Here is a 27603-nt window from a genome sequence, read left to right as displayed (position 1 = left end):
TGCTCCGGAGCTGCTCCGTGCTTCAGCTCCGGGCTCTGCTCCAAAGCCCTGATGCAAGGGATGTAGCCTGTGTCCTCACTACTAGTCCTAAAGGAAGCAGCACCTGGGCTGTAGCATATACCCCTCGCCAGGCCAGCTGGCCTGGGTTTAAAGCACCACCGAACTCAGGTGAGAGGGTTCTGTGTGCAGACAGGAGGGGGATTAGGGACAACGCCCTTGCTAACTCTGCAGTGAAACATACCCCCACGTCACTGAAGCCAATGAGGTGCTCAGGGGCTCGAAGACAGCCATTTGCCTTGCTGAATCGGGACCCAGGCCAGTAGTCTTGATCCTGTTCATAACAAATAATGTTTGGCGAATGAGACTATGCAATATGTGTGTGCATGTGTGTATATGCTCCTCCCAGTTGGCTGCCGGCTGGGGCAAGTCAATTCAATCATTCGAATTAATTACAAGCAGCCAGGAAGGAATTATAATTGTAACCGAGTGGCATTACATTATGATGAGTTATCATTTATGTAAATGTCTTTAAAAAAATATTTGCAGGTGTCTCCCTTTGTTATGGGGAATCTCTGGAACATTACCGGAGCATTAGACAACACAATCCCATTTGTGACAGGAAAGATCAAAGACTTTTTAATTCATTTTCTCCTTCTTTTTATCTACATTTTTTAAGTGCAGAAGGGAGCCCTGCTCCTTTTAATACAAAGAGGCTCCTCTATAAATCCTAAACACAGCTACTAAACCATCAAACAATGGGGAAGCTACTAAAGAGAAGTGTGATTCATACTTAACAAAGGAAGGTGATTAGCTGTTGTTGCATAACAATGGGGAAGTGTCAGGACACCTGCAAATGAATTAGGAGCGGGCTATATATCTCTGGGCTGTTGTGTTAGCACATCTCATTTATATTCCCAACTGCGCTGCCTTTATTGTCATTTGAATTGCACATTTTAAAATGAGATTAGGGTAAATTGAAAATACCTGTAATTTCCCGTCATAATTTCCCATCAAGAAGGCAGGTGGCTGCGCTCACAACAAAGCAGGGAGCTGGCAATGTAAATTCGCCCACCTAATGAGGTGGGCGCCTGGTGAAGGAGAAGGTAGCTCAGCATCCTGCTTTGCTGTCCAGATATTGATTCTTCTGTCTCTCTGAGACGACCACCTCTCTGCGTGACCTCTCGACTGCTGTGAATCCTGCCAAGCTCACTCACAGGGGCTAACCCCGCCACTCCCTTGTTTTGCTCAGCCCAGTGGGGTCCCGCAGAAAGGATGTCTGCCTACCGAGGTGAGCGCTGCACAGCTCTGACTCGCTTGCTGTGCCCTAAGGAACCACCAGGGAGGGCCTGGAGCCGCACCTGGCTTACTTTGGACCCAATCCTGAAGGCACCGAGGACCAGCAATGCCTGTTTTTGCAGGAGAGCTTTCTTCCTCGCCAGCCTCTTCTCTGGCCTTCTGCCTGCTATGGGTGCACTAGCCTCCGCTGCAGCTCTTCTCACCTGAAAGTGTTGTTGGATGGGGGCTCAGTGGCTTAGGTGAAATGGGTTGTTCTCGTAATACCGCCCTCCTGCCTGGGTTATCGGCAGCAGGAATTGGACCTGGGTTCTCTGTTTGTAAGTCCATAACCCTCTGTTGTCTGAGCTAGTAGCTCATTGCCTGCTAGGTGTGACCCAGCCACCAGTAGGAGACAGAGCACCACCCCAAGAGGAGCATGGAGAGTGGAATCTCTGATGTTCTATAGCCTGGGGTCGCACAGGAGCTCACATTAAGATGATCCGAATGGTCCCTTCTAGCCTCATAATCTATTAATCCCCCGGGGGGGTCAACCCAGCTCGGGGACAAGACAAGACAGAACGGTGGGATGAGGGTGAAACATGCTCATTCTGTACCTGTGTGTGCGTAGATGGAGGTGTGACACACCAAGGTACAATCTAGACTATTGAGCAGCTGCGTCACCCCTGTCCTGCAACCTTGGTTGCCTTTCAATGATTTGCTGAAGTAGCTCCCACCTGGGCCGCTCCCAGCCTCCCAGCATGCAAACCCTACCCCGAGTGACTGGGTGTAACTGCAGCCTGCCAGCCACACTTGGGTTACACTCTGGCTGTCACCAGCCTTGGTTATACTGCAGGGTGACCCCAACACACCCCCAGTCCCAGGTTTCCCCCCAGCACTGTATGCCCTGTGCTGCCCAGCCCTCTCCTGGACAGTACAAAATATTTTAAGTTTATTATTCCTTTATGGGAACAATAAGCCAGCTTATTAATTCAAATAGTTATTCAGACACTTCAATTTACACACACTGGATTAGATAAAACAGTAAAACAAGTGTATTAACTACAAAGAGAGACATTTTAAATTAATACAAGTAATGAGGCATAACAGTCAGAAATGGTTACAAGAAAAATAAAGATAAGACGTTTACTAATACCTAGCTTAACAAACTGTATCAGATTCAAGCAAAATTTCTCACCACCTGCTTTCAGCCATCTTCTGGCCAAACCCCATAGGGCAGGATCCCTCCCCCAGAGTCCAGCACTTGCTTCCTTTTTCTCTTTAGGTGCAGTGAATGTGATAGGCAGAGAGAAAGGGGTGTCTTGGGGTGCCGGTCCCCCTGCTGAGAAGCATTTCCAGCTGGGAGCAAGGCAACAGGCAGTCTGTGTGGACAGGAACTCCCTGCTGTTTCTTTGCTAAAATGTAAATGTTTTGCCCCGCCTCCTTTTCTGCCAAAGAATAGCCACCTAGCTATTCCTGGTAATGACCCATTAGCCTTGTTTATACCTGGCTGAGGCATCAGCTTTCCCTCTGTCTCTGAGGAACTGGTTTGGCCACTCCCCAGACTTCTCTGGAAAACATACTTTTAGTTGTGATCTCAGTTTATTTTTATAACTTCACACACAACACTGCTACGTGCATTTTGCCAGGACATTACTGATCAGCAAATTATGAGTTTTTAAATGATACCTCACAAGGCATACCTTGGATAAACATTATTACAATAGTGTCTTTTAGGGCGTGAACACGGGAATAGTCTATCACAGGAGGATATTGTTCTTCAAGGCTGCTAACCTTTCCACCACAATGAAGTTCACTGAAAAAGCTAAATTTAAAGAGAGAGGCTAGGGAAGGCAGCTCGTTGGATCCTTAAAGATCTCATTCTCCGTCTCCAAATTTCTGATGGGAACACGAATCTGGGGAGCATCTGTCTTGCGTTATCTGACATCACCAGGAAGCTTCCGTGGTGGAATACAGGGCCTGGATATCCGTCTCACCGCCATCTGTTCTGTGCTGTGTGGTTCAGCTAGCCCGTCTCTATCACAAGAGATGTGCACTTGGGTGATTGCACATGTGAGAAACGCCCATAACTCAGCATCTCTGTAGATGTAGGAGCCTGTTCCACTCAGCCCACAGGACCACCGCACCTTCCCGCACCCTCCAATGTACCTCTGCCCGGAAAAGGTGCCAGACTGACATCCCTGGGAATGCAGAGCTGGTGCAGTGTCAATGACAGGTTCCCCCTGCCAATGTTCCTCATGGAAGTCCCACGGATATCTAGCAGGAAAAAGGTGAGCTCAGGTTCCATGCACATTCAGGTCTCTCTGCTTAGCCACACCCTCTCCCGTGCTCTGTGTAGATCTGAACAGCGCAGGGGAAGCTTACAGGTGAAATCATGGCCTCATTAAAGTCCCTCCTATTGCGTGCAATAGGGCCAGGATTTCACCCGTGTGTGTTGTGAATAAAAAAAGTGCTGTAGCCTCCAGTGCTATCTAGCAGGCCCTTTCACTGGCACTGTATTCTTTCACATCACACATGCAAATCTCCTGCAGACAGATTCTAAATCCTTGATGTCAGTGGCACTGTTCTGATTCACAGCGGCCCGTGCTTTTCAGTCACCTCCTTTTTTGGTGGCTCAAATTCGGCCTGGTTTGTTTCCAGGATAAAAGTCCCAGGTGTTCTCATTAATTTCCCGTGAGAGTTTCTGTCATCTTCCGTTTTGCTCAGCAAAGGGTGCAAGGGGCCTGGTGTCTGTGCAGCAGGTACCATTCCAAATGGCAGCACAAACCAATATCAGCACAGACGCCCGATGCAGAACACATCATGCAAATCAGCCCCATTCTGCGGCACTCTGAAGGGGTTTTGTGTTTTCCTCTTTGTAAGCGAGGTAGGCATCTCATGAACAAATGACACCCCATTCTACGACAAGCTGGGGAGCTCTGAGCAATGAGACTCTGCTCCCACCTCCTGGAGACCTGCCACTTCTTTGGGGACTGATGCCCCTGACCACCACCACTAGCTCTGCCCACTCTGCTGATTAGCATTAATGAGAGGCAGCTGTCAAGGTTGTCACCAAAAAGACTCTGCCTGCATCCGTCCAGTGGAGTTCTGAACTGTTCTCTCTCTCTCTGAGCCCCGTTTGGAAGAAGTACGACAGAAGGAGGCTAGAGAGAGCTAGTGAAACATGAGCTAAGGGGACAGCAAACAGACTGGATGTGCTAGCCACCTGGATCATAATACCTTTGTGATACAGTCAGGACCATTGGACACCCTTGGGAAGGAGGATGGACTTGCGGTTCATAGATACATGGATGTGTAGAGTTTAGAGCCAAAGGGACCATTAGATCCTCCTGTCTATCACCGGCAATAGAATTTCATGGACTTACTCCTGTACCGAGCCCCATATCTTGTGTTTGGTTAAAGCTTCTTCCAGGAAGGCCTCCAGGCTTGATTTGAAAACAACAAGAGATGGGGAATCCACCACTTCCCTTGGTGGATTGTTCAAATGGTTAAATAATCATCACAGATTTGTGCCTAATGTCCAGTTTGGCTAAGCCAATGGGCCTGCAGCCAGGAGACTAGCATTCTATTCCTGGCTTTTCCATTGACCATCATGCAAGAAGCAGCAGGGTCATGGCTTGAGCCATATGGAAGGACCTTTTGGGCAATCTAGACTCCTCTGGCCCTTGTGTGTGGGAGCACAAGGACGGCGATGGTGTCTATCCCCCTCTACAAGGAGGAAGCGTCTTACGCCCCGCATATCCCTACAGGGTGAGGAGCAATCCAGGCTTTACTCTTTCCATGCCTGGGGTGAAATGTGGGGTTAGTACCAGCGCCTTCCTCCGTACAACGGGCTAGCTGTACTCACCTGCGTCAGCGGGCCGCTAGGCAGGAACAGTTAAGAAGCTCCTTGGATGGAAGCTGCATCATTGCAATGTGTTCCCATCAGCATTCAAAGGAAGCCAGTTTCCTAGGTTTAGGAGAATTCAGTGAACTGCTCTTCCCTTTGTTACTTTTCCTGTCCTGCTGCCTGGTTCCAGTGTGATCCACAAAGGCCAGAATCTTGCCATCTGGGTGACTAAAGATAGGCTCCTAATCCCCAGATTTAGGCACCTAAAATAAAAGCGGCCTTATTACCCAGGGTGCTGAGCGTTCCCATGTCCCCACTCAAGTCAACAGGAGCTGTGGGAGTTCTGAAACTCATCCCACTTTTAGGTGCCACCCTGGTGAATAAAGGAGCCACGAATGCTGGTGTAACCCACTGGTGAGTGTGTTACAGGTCCTTCTCCTTGCTAACCTACTGACAATACCAGTCTGTTACAGCCCCAGCTGTGGAGCCTTGGCTCCTTAGCTCAAGCTGCAGCAGCTCATGCTTATAGCTCTGGAAGTCCCCTATTCAAGCCCCCCAGTCGGCCAGGAGGGCAGCCGTCACACTGAATGAGATCGGTCTGAAGGCTGAGACCATGGCTGAGAGAGACCGCATCTGCGATTCTCAAAGCTGCCTAGGGGATTTCAACACCCAGTTCCCATTAATTTTAATAGGATCTTGGCATCCAAATCCCACAGGCAGCTTTGGGAATCCCAGCTGTGGTCTCTCTCAGCCATACCTTCAGACCAAAGGTGGCCTCCCCTTGGGCAGCATCACTGATATTTCCCCACGCAAGCACAGGGGCAACCTTAGAGTTCCTGCATTGGTCTCCAACAGGGCAGTGGGAGAATCCCCTGCTTTTAGCAGTAGGTCCTATAGGAAAATACTCTACTAGTAGAGGATGAGGAATCAGCAGATGGTGATAATCGTCAGCTGACTTCCCTTCTGTGATAGCAGCACATGAAGTTGGCTTGCAGAGGGCTGATTTCTAACCCCAGTGGAGGCTCCAAAGCCATACACAAGAACTGACTTCCTGGCCATGCCTATCCCAACATCCAGATCTATGCCAGATGGATGCCCCACTGCGGACCTGCCTCTTCACAAAGGCAGCTGTACCTTCCTAGGGCTGATTGAACCTCACCCTTACTGAGCTCTGAGTCGTGAGCTCCTTTTGTATTTCTGGGTGAAGCTTTTGTACTTAGATCACGGTGTAAGGAATCCATGTTCTATAAACAGTCACTACACAAATCTTGGACCAGGGCCTGGATCCCTGCTTCTTCAGCCGTAGGCCTCCACCATGTGAACTAAAGGAAAGACTTTCATTGGAACTAGGAGTAGATCCCTCATCCTCTCTGTGGCCAAGACTCTAGCAGGCAACATCACGGACACACAGAGAAAGCTAAGACATCAAATCAGGAAATGCCTTGGCTTCCTAGAACACTTGTTGATAAAGCCAAGCTCTATAGAGCTTTTGCTAAGCAACATAAGACATGTTAAAGTGGATCAGACCCAAGGTCCTTGTAGTCCAAGGTCCTGTCTCGTACAGTAGCCAGACGCTTCAGAAGATATAAGAACCTCACAGTAGTAGATGTGGGATCAGCTTCCCTCAGCCCGATCTCGGTTCATTAGAGATTGGCTTAAATCCTGAAGCTTGGGGTTTAATAACCCTGTCATTAATGATGATAAGTCTGGATAGTCTTTATAGCCATATACATGTCCAACCCTTGCTGAAGCTTTCTTCTCTTTTCTTCACCTCTCTTCTAAATTTTGTTGGACAGTAAGTATTTTAGATGCTTATCATATAAAAGGCAAAATAACAGAGAGTATCAGTCTAAAGAAAGGTCTGTGACACCAGTTAGGACTTGGCAGGGATGATTAAGCTGATGAAAGAGAGTAAATGCCGCTTTCAAGGTAATAGATGCACAAAAAATCATCATTACAGAGTGCAATGTGAGACAGGAACATTTCAAAGTAAGACAGTTTATTCCCTTAAATGGGATTCACAAGCCTCCCTTTATTTTTTGATGTGAAATGTCATGTCTGAGCTTGTATGTGCATTAAATCGTGGTAGATTTAAGAACTCCCAGCCAGCATGGGAGTATTAGCAAGTACCATGCAGCGTAGGAATGTGATGGGCACGGCTGGCTTGGAAAGTGCTTCTGGATCCTTTGGGAGGAAAGGCACTAAAGAAATGCAAAGTGATGTCACTGTTGGAGGCCCATCTAACTAATAGGATGGTTCTTCTTCTATTCTAATCTAAATAGGTTCTTATCCCATGCTCATCACTGCAGCATCTGAGGCCCAGATCCTCAAAGATATTTAGGTGCCCAACTCCCGTGGAAATCAGTGACAGTTAGGCACCTAAATACCTTTGCATATCTGGGCCTGAGTGCCTTCCAGTAGTGAAATAAGTGAGGTGCCCACATGTGTGTCATGTGTTTGTCTTCTCATCCTCTCCCCAGGGGGAGAAGCGTGTGCAGGGGAGTGCTTTCTTTTGGAGGGGGCGGATATATAGCTGTTGCTCTACGCTGACAGAGAATTGCAGGTCAAAGAAATGCGCTTTGCCCTTGGATGGAAGGTGGGAAGCTTTGTGATGGGCCTTAGTGAGTTCATACCAAAAGTCATGGGCCAGCCCCCTCTGTCTCACAGAGCTTTACCTTTCTTCCGCCAACAAAGGCTTGAAATTCCCTCCTGTCCAACAGTGAAGGCCCTCAAGATAGAGGGGCTCAGGTCAGTAGTGATCACTTTCTAGAGCCAATCCTCCCAGGTCAAGGATGGGGCCCATTAGTGAGACAATGAAGGGAGAGCTGGCCAGCTGTTGAAGTGTGCAGAGCACATGTGAGGGATAAACAGAGGCCTTCAGTCTCGAGGGCTCTAATCCTGGGAATGGTGGTGGCAGCAGGATGGTCCCAGTCAGCTCCTGGGTTCTGTGCCCACCTCTGTGGGTACTTGCCCAAGTCACGTTTCCAATACTTACACACTCCCTGTGTGTAAAACGGGGATAAGGACGCCTGCCTCCCAGCAGGATCCTGAAGTGCTCCAAGATTATGGGCTGTAAAAGTCCTGAGCCATTCGCTTTAGAAATGAAAGCAAGCTAGCGAGTCCCCCTGCTGGACCCTTAGCTGATTTTTGGTACAGTGCATAAGTTATTAACATGAACAATGTGAGAGCATGGGGTCTTGCCCCAGGCCATTAAACAGACCACTGAAAGTCTCCCTTGGAAAAATCCCCATCCCACGTGGCTTAGATGGACCCCGCTGAAACCTCAGGACCTGATTTGCAGAGGTGCAGAACTCCAAGTAAAACCGATGGGAGCAGCAGTTGCTCAACGCCTCTGTAAATCAGCCATCCGCCCCCGAGGCCTTGGATAGAGCGGAGTGCCGGAGAACAGGAGCGGAGAGTCCATGTGGTGTGGTAGTGGGCAAACATTTAAGCAGCAGATCAGCACGTGGATCTGGGCCGTCTGGAATGCATCCTGGCTGCTTGTTGCCTTGGTTCTGTTATAGCGTGCAGAGCACAAGTCCAATAAGGGTTTGATGTCTGCAATAACATCTCCTCCTCCAGGTGGCCCCCGAAGGCACAGAGGTGGGAATGGGGAGAGGGTCAGCATACAGCACAGCTCAGCAGCTCTAGAGGAGCAACACATTCTCAGCACATGTTGCACAAATCTGGCTTGCTGCCTTGTGGGTGGGTGTGTATGTTTCCTTATGTGTGTCTATGCACAGTGTGCCTCGGAGTGAATATTGTGTGGCTGTATGTTAGGGTGCAGCACATGTCTTTGTGTGGGCCCCTGTGTATACATGCACATGTTGTTTGCCTGTGTATGAGAGAGAGATGTGTGTATGCTAGTTTTTGTGCGTGTCTGTGTGAGCTCTGATGTGTGCAATGTGTGCATATCCGTGTGTGGGGGGCTGTGCGTGATGTGTGTGTGTATTAGGATAATCGCTGTGCCGTGTCATTTAGCACTGGATGGTTCTAGTTTCTTCTCTGTCTTTCAGCTCTTTATCTTGAGTCGTCTCCAGCTGGGATGATCCCTGACTTATTAGCCATCAAAGCCAGGGGTCAGCCGACTCAGCCCCGTCTGCTAATGCCTCTGCCCCAGTGTTTGCCCAGATAAGACAGGGCCAAAAACCAGGGAGGAGAAAAGAGAAAGGGAGAGGAGAGAGGGCAAGAGAAGAATGTCAGGCTTGAACTGGACTTTCACTGGCTGGAAGATCCAGTGAGCACCATGCCTCATCTCCCAGGGAGAGTGCAAATGGTGATGAGCTACTGAGTGATCCGTGAGTGCGGCAGATAGATAGATTGGTGACGTAGTAGGAGTACCTGTATGTAAGAGGCCTAACTGTTTGGGGTTTTTTTGCTAATAGCCTCCTTACAGAGGAGAGAGAAATAGTGGAAACATTTAGGGGTGATACTGCCAAGAGCTGACCTGTTTTGCTAGGATCCCTGAGGTACATCCTCCTCAGCCAGAATTAAGAGGAGAAGGCCAGTCACAGACAAGCAGCTGTTGACGGGGGTGTGCCCAAAGCCAGGTCCGCAGTGTGATCCAGTGGCTAAGCAGGGGGCTGCCGAGACCTGGGTTCTGTTTGCTGTTCTGCTGTGTGACCTTGGATAAGTAATTCCCTGCTCTGCTCCGTTTCCTTTCTCTGTCTCGTCTATTTAGACTAAGCACTTTAGGGTAAGAACTGTCTTGAACAGTGTATTTGTACAGCCCCTTGCACAATGGGGCCTGTCCTGCTGCTAGACAAATAATACTGCAATATAAATAATGAGGAGGGCAGAGTGTGCTTGCGAACTAACCCCAATGCTGCAAATGCCCCCTGCGCTGCCTTTCACACCATCCTCACTGAACTCAGCACATGCCCCAGTGTTTGCTGGCACTTGCTCCGTCTGAAGCATCCTCTTCAGCCCATCGCTGAGCTGATCACCGGAACAGCAGGCTCTGAACCTGGTAAAGGCCCCTTAGTCCCTCTGTCTCTTGGAGCAAAGAAAGAAGCCCCATGAGCCGCACTGTGGGTGGAAAGGCCCTGTATAGATTTGGGAGAGAGACCCTGAGACTCATGCAGCACATAAGTGGCCGAGTTGGGAACAGAGCCCGTGAGCCCCAACTCCCCGATCTTTGCTGTGTCCCAAAGAGCACCTGGCTTCACCAAGTGCTTTGGGGACTCTGGACTTCTGGCATGAAAGGGTTTAAATCAATCACTTGGGTCACATACTTGCCAGTTAGCATTCACCCACTGCAGCAGAAGGCATGGCCGGAGCTGAGCGATGCGCGTTCTGCGGCAGTGAAATACACTTATCCATGTGACAACTGATGGATTGTCGATGTCTCCTTGCAGACCCGCCTCTCGTCAACTTGTCCGTAGAGCCCCAGCCAGTGCTTGAGGACAACACGGTGAAGTTTCACTGCTCTGCCAAGGCTAACCCAGCGGCAACCCAGTACAGGTAAGACTGCCCGCAAGGAGCGGACTTTTGTTCACTACGGGGGATGTTTAACACTGCCGCCTACTGGAGTCGTGTTCATGTTGATGTACTCTACTGGCTGGCCGAATGGAGCTGCTTCCCTGAGCACAGCCAGTGGTTTTGGAGCTGTTGTGTATTGCTGTGTTTATTACCCTGGGTGGCTGCAGCCTGGCACCTGCTCTTGTGGATTGGATAAGATGGGCTTTGGCCCAGCTGCACTGACCGTGCAATGTATTAGCTGGGGTATAGAACTAGCATTGCTCCCTCCTGTACCGGAATGGACCTGCTCCCGCATACCCATTCCCTCTCCTGGCTGAGCAGGGCTGCTGCAGCCAGAGACCAGTGCTGTCTGGTGCTCCAGCCACAGTCTCTCCCATCGATAGTGATGTATGTTAACGGACTCCATCTCTGCATCGGCCGCCGGTTGCATTTTGCTGCACACACCAAACTCCTTGGTCAGAGATTCACTGGCACTTTAGAGGGGATTAGAGCCCTCGCAGCATGGTAGCATAACCATATGTTTGGGGGCATAACTATCAAAACACACACTGAATGAACAGTCTATTATGGGAGAATTTGGGGGTTGTTTGTTTTTTACATAGTCTTTTCGAAAGATACAATTTCATTAGCATCTCTGGGCTTCTATTGCACTCTTGGTACCCATGGCAGAAGCTGTTTAATCAGAACAGTATAAGGTAAAATGCAGGATCATTGGAGGCCACATAGCATAGGGTGGTGGTTCTCAACCAGGGGTGCGTGTACCCCTGGGGGTACACAGAGAGGTCTTCTAGGCGGTACATCAGCTCATCTAAATATTTGCCTAGTTTTACAACAGGCTACATAAAAAGCACTAGCGAAGACCGTACAAACTAAAATTTCATATAGACAATGACTTGTTTATACCGCTGTATATACCACACACTGAATTGTAAGTACAATATTTATATTCCAATCAATTTATTTTATAATTATATAGTAAAAATGTGAAAGGAAGCAATTTTTCAGTACTAGTGTGCTGTGACACTTTTGTATTTTTATGTCTGATTTTGTAAGCAAATAGTTTTTAAGTTTGGTGAAACTTGGGGGTACGCAAGACAAATCAGCCTCCTGAAAGGGGTACAATCATCTGGAAAGGTTGAGAGCCACTGGCATAGAGTAGGGGTGTTCAAACTGGGGGTCCAGAACACAGCCAAGGGTTCACTCAAGACTGGGGGTGGGCAGGAAATGTTTTCCCTCTCCTGAAAGAATTTTTGAGATTTCAACATTTTTTCGCATCCCAAAAAGTCAAAAATCTCAAATATTTTTGCAAACCAACAAACTGAAAAAAAAATTGTGCCAGGTCAATCAAAACCTTTCATTTTGATCATTTCAGTTTCAACATGTTTCATTTTTATTTTCACTTCTTAAAACCTTTTTAAAATTTAAATGTACTAACATTTAGAATTGGAAAGTCATTTCAACTCAAACAACAAAAAATGTCAAAACGAAACATTTGGACAATTTTCAAATTTTTCTTTTCCAAAAATTTTTCGTTTCAGGGGATTTGTCAAATCTGATCCTGTTTCATGACCAGTTTTAGAAAAATCGGCATTTTTTGGTGAAAAAAAAAGTTTCATAAAAAATTTCCCAACCAGCACAACTCACGACCGCCCTGCTCCAAATATGGGGAGGATCTTGGCCAGATCCAGCTAGATGGAGAAGGTTGTAGAGTCTGGGAGGCTAGAAAAAGTTGCTAATACCTGGACAAGAGGTTAGAGAGGAGGCTTGGGACCCAGGGCTTCTGTGTTCCAGTCTTAAATTTGCCAATGACCTTGGAGAAAGTCATTGAATCTGTCTGCGCCTCAGAAATAATACCCTTCTCCCAGGGGGTCTCTTAGTAGTAAATTAATTAATGTTCACAAAAGTCGGGGTCAGACTGGTTCAACACCATGGGTCACTTTTCTCGAGGGTCCATCTTGCACCCCAGAATCTAAGCTTTTGAGTTAAAAAAATAATCAAAACCTTCTAGCCCTTATGACTGGATAGAAAATGCTCAGAATGTGACTGATTGCATAGCAGTGCTGTGGTGTCTGCCTGAATCTACGGACAACCTGCTACAATAGCTCTGAAAGAGTTGTGAGCAGACCCATTTATCCTAGCCAAGTGTGAACGCTGAATCCCAGTGGCGCTGATTTAAATGGCCAGAGTGGGGCAGCATGAGCTGTGGAACGGGCACAGGTTGGGGAATCCAGAGGCTCTGAGTTCTAACCCAGCCTCTCACAGTGTGATGTTGAGCAAGTCATTTCACCTTCCTGTCTCAATTTCCTCTTCTGTAGAATAATACTTGCCTACCACTTGCATATGATTTGAGAATTAATTAGCCAATGACTAATTACAGTACAGTGTTTTCCACATGTGACGCGATATACCATAGAACCTCCGAGTTCCAAACACCTTGGAATGGAGGTTGTTAGTAATTCTGAAATGTTTGTAACTCTGAACAAAACGTTATGGTGGTTCTTTCAAAAGTTTCCAACTGAACATTGACTTAATACAGCTTTGAAACTTTACTGTGCAGAAGAAAAATGCTGCTTTCCCTTTATTTTATTTTCGTAGTTTACGTTTAACACAGTACTGTACTGTATTGCACTTTTTTTTTTTTTTTTTTGGCCTCTGCTGCTGCCTGATTGTGTACTTCCGATTCCAAATGAGGTGTGCGGTTGACCGGTCAGTTTGTAACTCTGGTGTTCGTAGCTCTGAGGTGTTACTGTATAAAGGTTATGTATTAGTGGTGTCATTAACCACTTCATTGATGATCAAAGCATATGAGAAAGGAGAGGGCCAATCATATTATCAAGATCTGCACAATCTGCTCCCAGTGGTAACTTGTTTTGGCATCGTGACTCAAGCAAGGGTTGGGGTGGAGCCTGGGACAGTACCATCAGTTATTTTTTTCCAGTCTGATCCCTGTCTCAAACATTTTGAGATCCTCAATAGGTGCTGTAGACCTGCCTATTAATTACCTCATCATCCGTTCTCTACATGTGCTTCCCCAAACCAACCCAGGATACCAAGGCTGGACTGGCTCCTCCCTAGGGATGCTGCATTTTGGATCAGTCCACATGCTGGACCTTGTGGTTTGACTCCTGTGTATCCTCAAGCTGATCAGACATATAAGAACTATAAAGATAAACTTCCAGTTGAGTCAAATTAATTTCAGCGATCCCCCTGGACATTACATGTGTCATGCATGTGATTCCTTTTTGGTCCCCTAGCAGAGCTGATGCTTACAGACAACAGAGGTCTCTCAGTTCGCGTCTTGACTCCAGTATCTTGCAAAACACATAATGTCTAGCAGGATCTCTCTTCTAGTTTCTTGAGCAAGACGTTGGAACAACCAGGGCAGGGCTGCCCATCCAGAGAATCCCTCCTAGGTTTTATATTGAGCCCAGTGCCATCTGGGACAGGACTTTGGGAGTGTAGTCAGGGTGGTGTGCGTACCCATGCATGTAAATCTGGTCAATAAAACTCACAGTCCTGGAATCTGAGAACTCCGCTATTGGGTTGTGTGCATCGGTTCTAGTTGCCACAAGTCAACATGTGAGGAGAGAGGAGGAAGAGCTGTCTAAACGGTGGCCAGAACACACCTCACGTGTCTGGAAATCCTGTGACAGCCCCATCCCTGGCACATGGTGCTCTGTGCTCCGTCAATAGGGACTGTGACTGGATAGACAAGGGTGAGGAAAATGAAGACAGTGGAATCTGATTGCACATGCTTTGAACTGCTTCCCCCAACTCTGACGCAGGCAGCTTACCCTCACTGCAAAGCTGTTGTATACACACACCCACTGTCCTGAGCTGCTGGCAGATCTAGCATTGTCGTGGAAAATACAGGGCGATCAGTTCTGAGGGGTGCTCTGATGAGCCACATGAGGGTTCAGAGGAGGGAAGTTGGGGAGCCTCTGTTTTAACCCACAAACCCCCCCCCAACAAAATCTGCACCAACCAAATATCAGGGCTTCCCAAATGAACCAATGGTGATCAGCCAAGCCTAGCAATGTCTCTCCACGCTGGGAGGAGAGTTTGGAGCTCTTGCTCCTGAGATAACAGTAGGCTAACAGTGGAAGAGGGACAGAAACACCTAGTGTCCCCGAATGACTGTGCTATAGAAGAGATAGGACTCAGCTCTAGTGAATCCAAAGGATTTCTTCATTGAGGCTGCTGGACACAGCCTCAAGTCATGGAAGGAGCTGCTGAGTATGGCACAGTGGCACCACCAGGCTCTGGAAGGAAAGATACACAGTGAAACATCTCTGCCACAAAGAGTTTACAGTCCAGTAGACAAAGGGTGGGAATGGAAGTACAGGCACACAGAGAGGAAGTGACAAAGTCACACAGTAGGACCAGGAACAAAACCCAGGTCTCCCGATCACCACTCCAGTGCCCGACCCATAGATCAGTGGTTCTCAACCTGTGCTCTGTGGACATAATCTGAGTATGTCTAAGGGTTCCATAAATGACTTAGACTAAAAACTGACTGTACAGAATTCAACTATATATATACAGGCAATAGATTTCCAAAGGGGTCCGCAAATGAAAAAAGGTTGAGAACCACTGCACCAGACAACATCACTTCTCTTGTTGGCCCTCCTTCAGCATTGCAGTGGCTTTCATATTCACAGCTGTAATCAGCTGCTCATCACTTGGTGTTACACACACATGCACAATCATTTATACTTTTACAAAAAAAACAGTTCATATTAACTGAGCAGCACCTCCGGGGACAGGTTATCATGACCTACCTCCTGTTAGACTTTTACAGCTTAATTAGCACAATTGAGTGTGCTGGTAGCAGCTATTCCTGCTGGCTGGAAATCTTGCCATCAGCGCAATAAAGCAATAATTGCATTCCTAGTTACAAAGAAGAGTTATTAATTTGAGAAGTCAATTAATGTCAAAGATACAAATAGCTCTGTTTTCATAAGTATGGTAAAAAAAAAAAAGATGAAGAAGCACATGCCAAGCTGGGAAAATAACTTTGGTGAACTTTCTCAGGAGACGTTACACCATGATGCATTCACTCGCACAGTCAAAGGGAAAACAACCCCCCTTGGCTGAGTGACAAGACATTGGCCGCAGCCTGACACAACCCCAAAGCTCAAGACTGCTTGAACTAGCCTTTTCCTCAGCTTCAGCTTAGTGCAGCTAAAGAGGGGCTGCTGAAATGGCTTTATGACACCTTTGCATCTCAGTGGCCCTGGGGCACTTGGTGCTGGGCTAGATTCCACTCACCACTGGTGCATATTAGAGCAGTCTGAGGGCTGCTCTAATTTGCATTGTCTCCCAATGCCCCAGCCTCTGGTATCACCAGGGTGTAAGGGATGCCCAGCCATGCCCCCTTTCCTCTGGCCAGGCCCACTGCACTGGCCACAGCATGGGGTGTGTGGCATAGGAGCTCCATTCCATTAAGGATTCCCCTACAATGGGGACTCCCCCAGGGCAGGGGCTCAAACAGGTTTTAGGACAGTTTTGCTCCCTTGTAACAGCACAAAGAGCTGTCCTTCTGTTCTTTAATCACCATGTTGTGTCTAAATATCACATTCCTCTTCCCCATTCCTGCCTCCTTCCAGTCATCCTCCCTGCTGCTCTAGCACTGCTTTCCTAGCTCCACTGCTTTCCCTTTCCTTCTCCCCCACTTCAGTGCCATTTGTCCTTTCACCCTCCCTAGTTGCCTTAGTGTCAGCATCCGCAGTTCTATCAAGCCCTCTCTGTGTCTCACTCACTCCAAAGCATTTTATGATCCATTGCATGATGGACTTTCTAAAAAAATTAATTGCTCATTTGATGGGTTGTATTTTTTGCATAGCAAATTGTTTAGTTGTTTTGTTTTTCAAAGAAAAGGAGCCTGAAAAATGTGAGCACTTCATTTGTTTGAGTTAAGCTCCCTTAATGGATTAACATCACTCGACCCTTTTTTTTCCCCACCACAATAACAAGCTAAGGGGATTTTGCCACCATTCCAGGGTTTCCTTTCATCTAACAGCTATGATTGATTTAGGGCTTTTCGGTTTCATGCCAAAGAATCCCAAAGCACTTGACAGACTTTGCAAAAGGGTCAGTTCTCCCACCGCTGAAATGCAGCTGTCTCTGGAGTGGAACACAGCAGCTGTCAGGACAGGACACAGCCATTTAGGAGAGGATATGAAGAAGAAGGGGAACCCCCCCCCCCAATAATATATCCCTTTGAAACTGTAGGGAGAAGTGGACAGGCAAGAGGTACATTCTAAAACTGGAATATGACTGGGACCTTGGGATTGATGGCATTATGAGATTGTTAATGATGGTAAGCAGTCCAGGACTTTGACTTTATATCTCATCCAAACCTCAGTGGCCAAGATTTTCAAAGCGCTTGTGTATTTTGGGTGTCCAACCTGAGACTCCTCAAAGGGGCCTAAAATTTCAGAAAGTGCCAAGCACTGGGTCACTTTAAGGTGCCTTGGGTTGTACAACCCAAATCCCTAGTCACGTGGCAGTTCCCACACCGTGGCCCCAGCACCATGACGACATCTGGCCTTGGCTCCAGTTCACAGCAGTGGGTGAAAACATCCCTTTGCACAGTTCTAGAAGTCATCTGCAGGCATTCAAATGGGGACGAGCCACGTGCCCATCAGCCAAGCACAGGGATAAAAGATGTGGTGGCTCTCCAGGGCTCTCAATAAGAGGAGAGAGAGTCACATTTTCTTATTACAAAAAATCCGCAGACTTTATCCGAGCAGTTCATGCACTCAGAGCTGTGAGCCTGGAAAGTACAAACAAACCAGCTTTCTGAACCTTGCCTCTGCTTCTGAAGGGAAACCGTATTAAGGAGTGGAACATGTGTAAAGTCTTGGATGCAGACAGAGCCCATGGAGGCATCAGAAAACAGACGAATATGAAATCAGCGCTTGGGTGAAATCCCGGAGTCCCCAGGGCCATGTGGTCTGTGTAATTCAATCCCCCCGAGAAAGAATACACCTGGGCTGCAGAGGAGGTTCAAGACTCCTTAGGAGTCATGCAAGACCAGAGACAATGAGCATCCTGTTCTTTGAAATAAATAAATAAATAAATAAATAAAATCAAACTAGGATCAGGTGGAAGAAGAGCTATTTTTTTTTTCTCCAGGGGTCTGAGCTGCTCTGATTTATGTTATGGGGCTTCTCTCATCCTCTGATAGAAATATCAGGTCTTGGTCTCTGGCCAACATTTCTTTTTTATACCTCCCAGTGTGTTTGTCGGTAAACAACTTTGAACGCAGAAGGAAATGTCTAAACAATACAAATGCCTTTTTCTGGGCAGGGGTCCACTGCAGACTCGGCACTGTCGTCTTTGCCATGAATAACCTGTGCAAGCTGTCGCCTCTCTTGGCTTCGCACTGGGACTCTGTATTGCAAAGCCAGTGTCTGCATTCTCTAAGCATGACGAGGTCACAAACACGCGTTGGCACCCGAGTGCATGCCACGTCGCGTCACGTGCACAAGCCTTGCAACACGCTGTGCATGTGACGTGGAGTGTCCCTGCACACATACCTGCACTAACAAACATTGGCACACTCTTGTGAGCAAACCCCTGCCACGTGCCTACTCATGCAGGCCTTTACTTGTGTGTGCGCGCACACACACACATACACACATATACACACACACCGTCTTGCACAGAAAAGGACACACATGCATCCTCATACAGGCTCCTGTTGCTGCATACACACACATCCTTCCAATTGCAGGCATTCTATAGTACTTTCTGCATTGCAGTTGCCAGTTTGGGTTGGACATGTTCCTGGAGGTTTCATCACATGACATAATCTTTCATTAAAGACTAACCTTTAATTTCGGGAGACTCCAGGACAGTCCGGGAGGGTTGGCAACCCTATTCTGCATACACGCGTGGACTGTTGTATGAACCCTCATGGGGACACGCGGGCACATACACATGTAACGTGCTTGTAAAGAGGAGGGTGTTTCTCCCTCCAGAAGCTAGTCCTAATAGAAGATAACAGCCTGCTACTACTGCCTGTTGACAGAGTTGCTGCTTTAGCTCAAGTTATGGAGGTCTGTGTCACAGTGTTGAGAGGTGTAAGTTTGGACCCCCATGGAGGGTTAACACATATCTACATCTCATGGGTTACAGAAAGTGCTCTGAAATCTGCTCGGACACGTGTATTGGCAGGGCAAAACTTGGCTTCAAGTGTGGACACACTGAGGTTAGTGTCCTTTGGAGATGAGGATGATGGGAAATAGGGCATTGCCAAGTTCTGTCATTTTCTCCCCATGTGGTGTGAGATAAAATCCTCCCCCTGGGCCACAGGGAGGCAGTTCTATGCCCACTACTGCGTTTTCAGCCCCGCGATCCCAGCTGGCATGCTTGCCCTCTTCGCTAAGTGCTTTGAGGTCCTCAGATGAAAGATATCCATGAAGTGGGTTTATTGTTAATAATAAGCCAGTAAAGTTGCCCCCTGCCTTGTACAAGGCAGCAGCACTATTCAGTTATTCTGAAGGCCGGTGAGTAGAGCTGTGGAGAACCCGGAGTTTCCATTTCATTGGAAACTTCATGATTGCCAAAAAAAATTCTGTTCTAAAATGAAACAAGAACAAAAAATTCTGACGTTTCCCATGAAACGAAATTCCAGGGGAAAACGCCACTTCAGGTCAATGGAACCATTTTGTTTTGATAAAATCAAAACCCTTTTTCCTATTTCGATTTTTAAATCTTTTACATTATTTTCTCTGATATGCAATTTTTTAAAATGGAAAGGAAAAGTTGTTTCAAACTGGGCAATCAAAACACGCCATCCCGAAGAGGTCATCAGAGCGCTACGTTCTGATTTATTCAACGAAAACGTTATCGCAGTCAACGTTGCCACAAAACGTTTTGATGCCGACAAAAACCTCGTTTTCTGAAGGAAAACTTTCCATCGGAAATTTTCCAACTGGCTTTCCTGATGAGTGCATTTTCTCTACCGGGGTGATGGGGTGAGAGTGGGGCTGGCTCTGTCTGAAGATGCTACTGCTCCGCTTGTGTTCCCACTTGGGGATCCCAATCAGCTGACGGTCCTACCTGAGCTCAAATCCCAAGGATTTCCCACTTCAGAGAAAGTCGTTCGCCAAAGGCAGCCTCCACGCTTGACGCTGCTCTCCCCAGTCTCAGTTTATACCAGGTCAGGCACGGAGCTGGAAGATGGGGCTGAAAGCAAGGATGGCTTTAGTGACTATTGCAATTCCTGTGATTGGGGTGGGGGTTGAGGTGTCATTTTGGTTTGGTCTGGAGGGAGGGGCCAAAGCATCCCTGACAATGGCCCGGTTTTCTCCACTGCGTATCATAGCAGTTCCTGGAGGGCAGCGTAGCACGTGGTGGAAGGACGGCTCAGTGGTTGGGATGCTAGCCTGGGACTTGGCCCTGCCACTATGTGGCCTTGAGCCAGACACTTCGGCCCAGATCCTCCCAATGATTTCAATGGGTGTTAGGCACCTAAATACCTCTGAAGGTCTGGGCCTTAGGCTGTCCGTGCCTAAGTTCCCGAGCTGTGTCCTGGGGATTACAGCACTCCCCGACTGCACAGCAGGTGTGTGAGGATGAATATGTTTAAAGGTTGTGAGGTGCTCGGGCCCTATGGTAACGGGGAGCAGGTAAGTACTGAAGCTGGATAAGTTCGACTGGAGATCAGGGCCCCACTGTGAGATGCGCCGCACAATTTGCACAGCACAAGGCAGTCTCTAGCCTGGAGATCTTATAAACTAATAAGACCGGAAGCCTCATGGGCCACATTTACAAAGGGAGTGATGAAGTGACTTGCCCAAGGTCTCCCGAGAAGTTTGTAGCAGAGCTGGACCAAGGTCCTGTGAATATCAGCCGAGCGCCTTAACCTGGAGCCTTCGCGCCTCTGGAGGTGAGGCCTGGACCCTAGGTCAGGGGTTGGCATTTTGGCAGGGCTGCATGGGGAAGCTGTTCTGTGCACAAGCAAAGGCTGTCACTTTCCTCCCGATGCTGCTAGCCTGCCGGCAGGATTAAAGAGGAACTATACTGTGTGGGCGGGATTGCTGGGCTCATCCCTGGACGTGCCCCTGGGCCTGCCTAGGACCAGCGCTCCCTGCGGCCGGCAGCCCCCAGAGCACGTCCTGTGCTTATACTCCGCACGCAGTGATGTAGTGCAGCGGCATGAGCCCAGAAGACGAGGCCAAATTGAACCAAGCTGGGCCTTTCAACCCATTTAGTTTGAGCAAAGCAAACGGGCCTGAGTGTTTAATAGCTTCATGCATCTTACTTGGCGTCGTGTTGCGCTGATGAGGCGGGACTCTCTGGAAGGCGCTGGCTCTGCCCTGGCGTGCAGAATGGCCGTTACAGCTTTATGGAAAGCCCTGCTCAGCTAACAGAGACAAATGCCCTCTGCAAAGGGGAAGGAGCTGACAAGCAGGAAAAGTTGGCTCTCTATTCCTGAAGCTGGAGAAGTGGAACAAAAGCTCCCTTCCGTGCCCCCCCGCCCCCCCCCCACACACACACCTCGCAGTCCAGGGAGAGAAGCCAGGCTCCCGAAGGAATGAGATTAACTCTTAACGCAAGGGGCCGAATTCTGCAAAGCTTGGCTGGGTGCAGTAGGCAGGGCGAGGCTGCTGCACGGCAGTACCGGTGGGAGTGGAAGCTATAGGTGTTAAGCCGCAAGCTCGTTGGCCCCTCCTCCTTTACTCACATGAGAGCAGGATGACAAGAGAATGGGGAATGGAAGTGGCCTAATTACCTGGTCTCTAGGTACCCTGCTGGTCAACGTGTGCTGTGTATCCCCCGCGGGGCCAGATGCAGGGAGAATGTGAGGCCTGTGCCTGGTGCTGAAGCTGTCGAGCTTGCGCTTTAGTGCTAGAGGTTCCCGGGTCCATCCCTGGTGGTAGCTGTAATACACAGGGTATGTCTACGCTGCAGCTGGGCGTGGGCTTCCCGGAGAGAGTAGATAAAATAGCAGTGGAGCTGGGAGTCGCAGAAACCTGCCCAGCCCCCCGGGGACATACCCAGGTGGCCACCAGGGCCACACCGCTATTTTCAGCATGCCATCTCGAGCAGCGCTAGCGCCTGTGTGTCTGCGTGGGCTGGGCAGCATGCTCCCAGCTGAGATGTGGATGTGCCCTTCAGGGTGCGTCTCCATTGCATTTGGAAGGTGTGATTGCTTCACATGTAGACGCCCCCGAGTTAGCGTTGATCTAGCTAAATCAAAGCTAGCTGGAGTCCCAAAGCTGCTCGGGCAGGTAGCCAGGGGCCTGGGTGGGCTGCACTCAGGAGGCTAACCGAGAGCAAAGCTGGCTACAATCCCCCCTCCTGACTGCAGCGTGCTACACTGGCACCCAGTGTGCTACACGGCACTGGAGAGGCGGGTCTGTCTTGTTCCCCAGGGCTCGGCTCACAGAGGGGTCGTGGGCACTATGGCTAGTCAGATCTCTGCAGGCTGCCCTTTCGTGCCCCTCATCGAGGCTTGTGCTGGCGGAGCAGCGTTCAAATCCAGCTCCTTGTCCTTGGGGGTTGGGCAGTGCCTGTGGGTGCTACTTCAGAGGCTTCGTTCTGAATAGTTCTTTTATTGTAATTAATTCTCTTTGAGGTGGGGGGACGGGGTTCTAATTGGTTCTTATAGTCCCAAGAAATTGTGACATACCTCCCAACCCCCCCCCATACACACTGCCCCCCATTTCACTGTCTTCCCCACCCCTCTGGCCACCCTTCAATGTCCTGCATTGCTAGTAGAGCGCCCTTCTTTCAGACTGAGGGGACTCTTTTGGGGGCCCGTGAATACCATGCTGGCGCCAGCCAATGCAAGATCAGCCTTCTGCTGGCTTTAGCACTGCACCATGTAGGGTTGAATCCGGTTCCCACTGAAATCCATAGGAGTCTTTTCACTGACCCTATGGGCTGCGTTGCTTTGGTGGCGTGGGGCCTCGCCATCCCCTTCCCTTTGTCTCCAGCATTGGCTCCCGTGGCTTCCTTATAAGCTGACGTGTTGGAGGATAAAGTCTCAGGCAGAAGCAGTGTGGAAAGGTGGGTGTTGAGAGATCAGCTGCTGGGCCTGGGATCGAATAGTGAGAAGCCGTGGGAGGAGCGGTGTGGAGAAGCAATGGGAAATGGCTCCTCCAGCGAGTCCAGGCAGGAAGCATATGAGTGCATAAATTACATAACTGATCATCCTCCAATACACTCCCCACGTGCTCCATTCCCTCAACGGACAACTCTGAGATTGGGGGCTGGAGGAGGATTTGGAATTTAGCTAGTTTATTTTGCTCCAAGCAAACAAGAGAAGAGAGAGAGAGTAATTAGCTGCCGTCGTTGTTCCACCACCTGTGATAGTGGGTAAAATTAATGGGAAACAACAGAAGTCAGAGCTACGTGAACTGACTCTCAACCGAGCCTCCTCTTTGCTCTCTTCAGATCTTTCTGTTTACCAATCTTCTCTTGGCTTTTGATGTCAGTTGTGTGTCTGTGGGGTGTTTTTCTGCTGTTATTATTTATCACTCACAGTAAGAAAGAGAAGCTTTAAAGTGGCAGAATAAAATGGGCAGGTTTAATATTGCAAGAGGCAGAGCCTTTTGGCTTGTTACAATTTTTATTATTTTTGTGAAGGGATGGGAAGTTGGTACCGTCAGGGCAATAATAAATATCTCGCTCTCTCGCACTGATATATTGCTTCCCATCCCCAAGGCTACCCGAGACCTTTAAAAACGACATTATCTCTTTATACATTGGGGAACCAGCAGCACCCACTGCTCCCATCAACATCAGCCCGAGTTCTGGGTGCTTAGCATCTCTGAAAATAAGGCACTGAATGGAGAGAAATGTCACCTATTGCTGAAAGGCAGCTGTCTCTGCAGTGGAGTACAGCAGTTGCCCAACAGCACATTGCAACACTAGATAACAGTTTAGAACAGGAAGTGATGAAGACGATCCAGTTGAAACCACAGAGGGATTTAGGTCAGTGGAATGACATAACTAAAACTGGAAGGACCCAGAAAGTGTGATGGGTTCTTTAATGGCCACAGGGGGACAGGACATGATCCCAGTAATAGTACGAAAATTCTCCCTCTTCCGCCTGCAGCAATTTATGAGGCATTGGTTCATTATTGACTCACAGGGATGTATGTTCCTTGTGACTCATCAGCACCACTCCCAGCAGCACCTTGATGGTCTCCTCCAGCCTGGCTTAGTTTGTCCTATCAAAGCCCAAGCTATGTGGCTACAGGCCATGCATGTCTACTAGGGTCTCGAGCTCCTGCAGAATGCAACTCCACAGGACCATCAGTGGGGTGAGGTCAGAGGGGAACCTCACCGGGTTGGAACCCAGCTTCCCGAGCTGGTGAAGAAGGGACTTTCTTTTGCATAGTCCCATCAGAGGAGACACCAGGGCTGCTCCCCAAAATGTAGCTGCTGGGGTTCATCTCCAGCAAGAAAACCCCACTGATGGGTCTCACCAGAGCCCAGATGGCACCTGATTGGATGACCAGACTAAATGCTAGCGCTGTAGAGGAGTGAACCAAAGGCTCATAGCCCACCTGTGATGGCTCCCCTCAGCCCTTACTTTCATCCACAAAATGCCCCGCCACATTGTATGTCCATGATTCATTGCACTTCCCAGCTGGCAGCAGGAGGGGGCAGGGGGTGAGGAGCTCCATTTGTTTGTTTGCTTAGGGAGCTACGTTCTACACAGGGCCTTCTTCCAGACACTGTCTAGAAAACACTGTTTTATCTCTGAACCAACAGAATGGTTGGCTCATTGAATATTAATAAAAAACTCAACGGTTCCCTTGCACTGTTGTTTATTTAAAAAAGTTGCTTGGATCTGGACTATGGTTCCTTATCAGAATTTCTCCTCCTTTCCTGTATCCATTAGTAAGTCCATTTGTCTTGCTGTCATACAGTTGTTCATGTGAGATGGGCTGGACACATTATAACCCACATTTTCAAAAATTTGACTCTAATTTTGGGTGCCTCCGTTCCTCGGTGAGTTTTGCCTGATTTTCACCATTGCTAAGACCAAGCAATATCAGATGAAGTCAGTGGCAGTTCTGGGCACTCTGGAAATCAGGCCTTTGGACCCAAGTTTTCAAAAGTGGCCTCTAATTTGGGGTATTTCAAATTTTAGGTGCCCATGTCAAGATGCCCTGAGCCTGATTTTCAGAAGTGCAGAATATTCAGCTCTCCCGTTGACTTCAATGGAAATGCAGGTGCTCAGCACCTCTGAAAGCCAGATCCAAGGGATGTCCAGTCAGGCACCCAATATTAGAGGCCAACTTTGGAACTGTGTCTATTTTCTTATTGTCGGATTGCTTATGAGTTCTGGATTGGGTGTGCTGCTTTGCTATGGTACTAGAGAGACAAGGTGGGGGAAGTAATATCTTTTATTGGACCAACTTCTATTGGTGAGAGAGACAAGCTTCGAGCTTACACAGAGGTCTTCTTCAGGTTATGGTTATTGTAATGTCATTCGTGAGCACTGAATCTTTATTGTAGAATCATAGCTAAATCCTGAACTGTGAGCATTTTGGCTGGTGGGGGGGGAAACTAGATTGAGAGAAAAATCTCACAAAGAATTTAGGAGCTTTGCACAATGATATAAAGTGAAAACATACATTGGTTGGGTTTTGACACAAGTGATTGCGCTGTGCACCATATAAAATGTGCTCCTGCTGCTGGGTTTTGCTTCCACGTTTTGTTTTTGCGGATCCAGAGGAAAGCACAAACTCCAAAGCTTTGCCTTTTTTTCTCCCTGAAACTTTTTGCAGAGTTCTTTTTGGAGCCTGGTGGGAAAGGACACCTCAGCCAAAGAGTTGACTCTTCTGTATGTTGCTTACCTCCCCCCCCCAAGCAATTCACAAAATAAAAGCAAACATTTGTGTTGCTCCAGATCCCCTAATCGCTGGGACCATTACTTAATGGGCACAATTTTTTTTTTGTTTCCCGCAGCAAGCTGTGCTAATTACGAGGGACCTGCTGTATTAGGCTCTTATTAAATAACAATCACATCTATATTAATGTTTAAAAGGGGCTGTCAAGGATTCGGAACATGGAGCAAAGCAGACTGAGACAACAGCACCGGGAGAGGTGTGAACTACACACGCACCCCCATTTGTATTAGTAGTGTGTTAACTTCAAAGCCGGCTGTATCTGTTTAACTGCTAACGCGTTTGAGCATGGAGCCGAAATGCAAACTCCCAGCTTGAGACATTAAAATGTAATCACCAGAACAGCTGGCTTTGCAGATCAGGGCATCTGCATGAAACACAAAGAGAAAATATGCAAACCTAGCCCGGGCCGCATGGAAATGCTGGGGAAGGCAGCACCCGGCTGCGGCTGCCAGCGCTGCAGATTCCAGTCTCAAGGCTGCCATTGGGGGACTGCCCTGTCTAACTGATATCATCTCTTGGCTTCTGACCCTGCGCAGTTCTAAAGGAAGAGCTCTTGGAGTGGCTGGACCCAATTATGCCAGTCCACACCTGTGTTTCTGCCAGTGGCTTTGCAGGAGTTATTCCTGATTCACACCAGCATAAGAGGAAAACTGGACCCACTGGGTGTGGGTTTCTTTGTTTGTTTTGAAGCGTGCGAGACAGGCACCTCTGCACTGTGACGGCACAAGGACCCTGTGTACGTACGTGCATTGCTAACCCGAGCCAGAGTCTGTGCTGCTGAATCTTCACTGCTATTTTTAAAGCTAGCACAGGTCTCCCTGCCCGCACTGCAGTCACACCTCCGACTGCACTGTAGACATGTGCAGAGACACAGAGCTGAGCACATCTCAGCAGAACATGAAGGCACGACGCCATCACGCCGGGACACCCAAATACAGTGTGCCAACCGCCCCTCGGGTACTGAGACCCCGGCACCAGCAAGGCAGAGGGGGCGTCTAAAACCCACCCTGCGAGAGACAGAGTGAGTGACAGACTTCGAAAGACAAAGGCTGCAGCTTTGCCTTCCTCTACAGCTCATGAAAATATGCTCTTTGAGTTTTCCCTGCTGTTCCCAACTTGGCCAGCCGGGTGTGCCCACCCCCCGGCCAGCTAGTTAGGTAGGGCCAGATCAGAAATTCCTTAGTCGCTGCTCCAGACCAGAACCCTATCGTGGGTTAGGAAATGCCATAGTGTGGGCATTGCTCAGAGGAGAGAGCGGCTGTCGGGGGGTTATTTTTATTTACAACCACTTTCCACTGCTCTCATAAAGCGCTTTAGAAAGGGAGGTCATCGCTAGCTCCATTTTACAGATGGGGAAACCGAGGCATGGAGACTTGCCCAAGATCTCTCAGCAGCAGAGCAGGATACAACCAAGGTCTCCCAAGTGACAGGCCAGTGTTTCATCCACTAGGCCACACTGCCTCCCTACTGCACTGGTGACTTACCTCACTTAGAGAGCCCTTTACATTGCCAGAGCAGTGATTAGGGGCACTCGGGTAAATGAGAATCAAGCCCATTGTATCTAGAAGTAAGGCCTGGGCAGGGAAGCAGTAGCTTTGGGGCATTCTGGCAGACAAGCTCTGCCTCCCGTCCTCTTTTATAGATGTTTGTTAGTGTCTGCGCTGAACACTGGAGGCCTCAGAGACATTTGCTTTGCATTTCTTGGGTGGTGGGTAGAACAGTGTATTTCTGTACGTGGCCGTGTAGGGAGGGAATTGGTGCCAGGGCCCGCAGTGCCGTGGCCCAGCAGCACCCAGAAACACATCGTCTGCTGGGTTTTCCTGGAACAATACAAGGCAGAAGCTCAAGTCCCTCTTTCTCCCCAGCAATCTGAAGGGGGAGCTCTCAGTGCCTTTCCTGAAAGGCAGCAAGCCCCCAGGCCCAGATCCCAATGTAAACCTGGAACAGCTCTGGCTTTCCAACTTACATCAGCGTACCAGAGCTCAGACCCGGCCCCTATGAGCCGCATCCTTGCTGCCTCCCCAGTTCCCACAGAATAGCAATGGTCCCATCTGGTTCCACCACCTCTGAAGGCTGAGTCTGTCTCCCGTGTGGTGCCAGGAAGCTATGTTGGCA

General features: G+C 48.6%; 1 protein-coding gene across 1 annotated transcript in view; it reads left to right on the top strand.

The window, feature by feature from the left end:
* The window catches only part of KIRREL3 (kirre like nephrin family adhesion molecule 3), a 312230-nt gene that overhangs the window by 152163 nt on the left and 132464 nt on the right, over window positions 1-27603 (top strand). The window contains exon 6 of the mRNA XM_065417046.1: window positions 10480-10585. Within this exon, the coding sequence (XP_065273118.1) occupies window positions 10480-10585 (106 nt within the window). The remainder of the gene's footprint in view (window positions 1-10479; window positions 10586-27603) is intronic.

The sequence above is a fragment of the Emys orbicularis genome, chromosome 15, assembly GCF_028017835.1.
Source record: "Emys orbicularis isolate rEmyOrb1 chromosome 15, rEmyOrb1.hap1, whole genome shotgun sequence".
Taxonomy (NCBI): Eukaryota; Metazoa; Chordata; order Testudines; family Emydidae; genus Emys; species Emys orbicularis.
The sequence above is the reverse complement of the archived record's forward strand: the minus strand, read 5'-3'. Positions and strand labels throughout refer to the sequence as shown.